Here is a 931-nt window from a genome sequence, read left to right as displayed (position 1 = left end):
CCCGAGCCCGGCTCCCCTACCCCACAGACACTTTTGATACTGAAGGGAGGTTTGCGTCAACGACTACCTGCTCTGTAATTACTTTAAAAAAAAACACGAAAAAGTTTTTTTAAAAAATTTTTTGGTGGGGGGGTGGTTCTGAAACCAGAGGAGACAGAAAACTAAGTGGATGGGGTGGGGACAGACGACAGGTGGAAGCCAAAAGGCCCCGCCCACTGGCTTCAGGCCCCTCCTCCAGACCGAGGCTCCGCCTCCTCCACCCCGAGGGTGGGGGCACCACGTGCTCGCTCTTCCCTCCTGCTCCAGTCCAGGGTGGCCCTTTTGAGGACCACTCCGGGACCCCCCCCACGACACACACACACACACACACACACACACACACATCCTGCCCATCACAGCAGACAACCCAGAGAGGCCTCGGGGCTCAAAGTACCAGCCTGGGAGGCTTCGAGTGGCAGAAATGTACTGTCACCCTTCTGGACACGGCAGGTCCAGGATCAAGGTGACACAAGGCTGCCCCCTCCGAAGCTCAAGGGGAAGGGTCTGTCCTTGGGCAGGGTCCCCGTGTCTACAGGCCGCTTCTCTCTGTGAGCGTCTGTGCAGCCTCCCCTCCGCTTGGGCCACTGTCAGGGCGGCCTCATGGCCCCAAGCCACCTGCAGGCACCGGCTGCCACTGCAGGCCACATGTGGGGTGCGGAGGTCGGGGCTTCCAGAAGCTCTTTCTGGGTGACACTGCAACCCATGGCAGGACCCAGTCGGCAGCGCCCGCCCCGTGCAGATACACTGGAGGCTTCTCTGGAAGAGGCGGCAGAGGGTGGGACAGAGCCTGGGCGCCACCAGGGAGCGCAAGCTCGGGGATGGGGCTCGTGTGGCTCTCCTGGGGGCCCCAGGTCTCTGGGATTCGGTCTCAGGCCCCCACCCCACCCCACCG

The 931-nt window shown here is 62.1% G+C and overlaps 1 protein-coding gene across 1 annotated transcript in view; it reads left to right on the top strand.

Annotated features, from left to right (window-relative positions):
* Lrrc4b (leucine rich repeat containing 4B) overlaps positions 1–591 on the top strand; it is a 19,181-nt gene extending 18,590 nt beyond the window's left edge. The window contains exon 3 of the mRNA XM_010640866.2: positions 490–591. Within this exon, the coding sequence (XP_010639168.1) occupies positions 490–591 (102 nt within the window). The remainder of the gene's footprint in view (positions 1–489) is intronic.
* Positions 592–931: the final 340 nt, after the last annotated feature.

This window comes from Fukomys damarensis, unplaced genomic scaffold (assembly GCF_012274545.1).
Source record: "Fukomys damarensis isolate Sample0158 unplaced genomic scaffold, DMR_v1.0_HiC HiC_scaffold_19, whole genome shotgun sequence".
Lineage (NCBI taxonomy): Eukaryota > Metazoa > Chordata > Mammalia > Rodentia > Bathyergidae > Fukomys > Fukomys damarensis.
The sequence above is the reverse complement of the archived record's forward strand: the minus strand, read 5'-3'. Positions and strand labels throughout refer to the sequence as shown.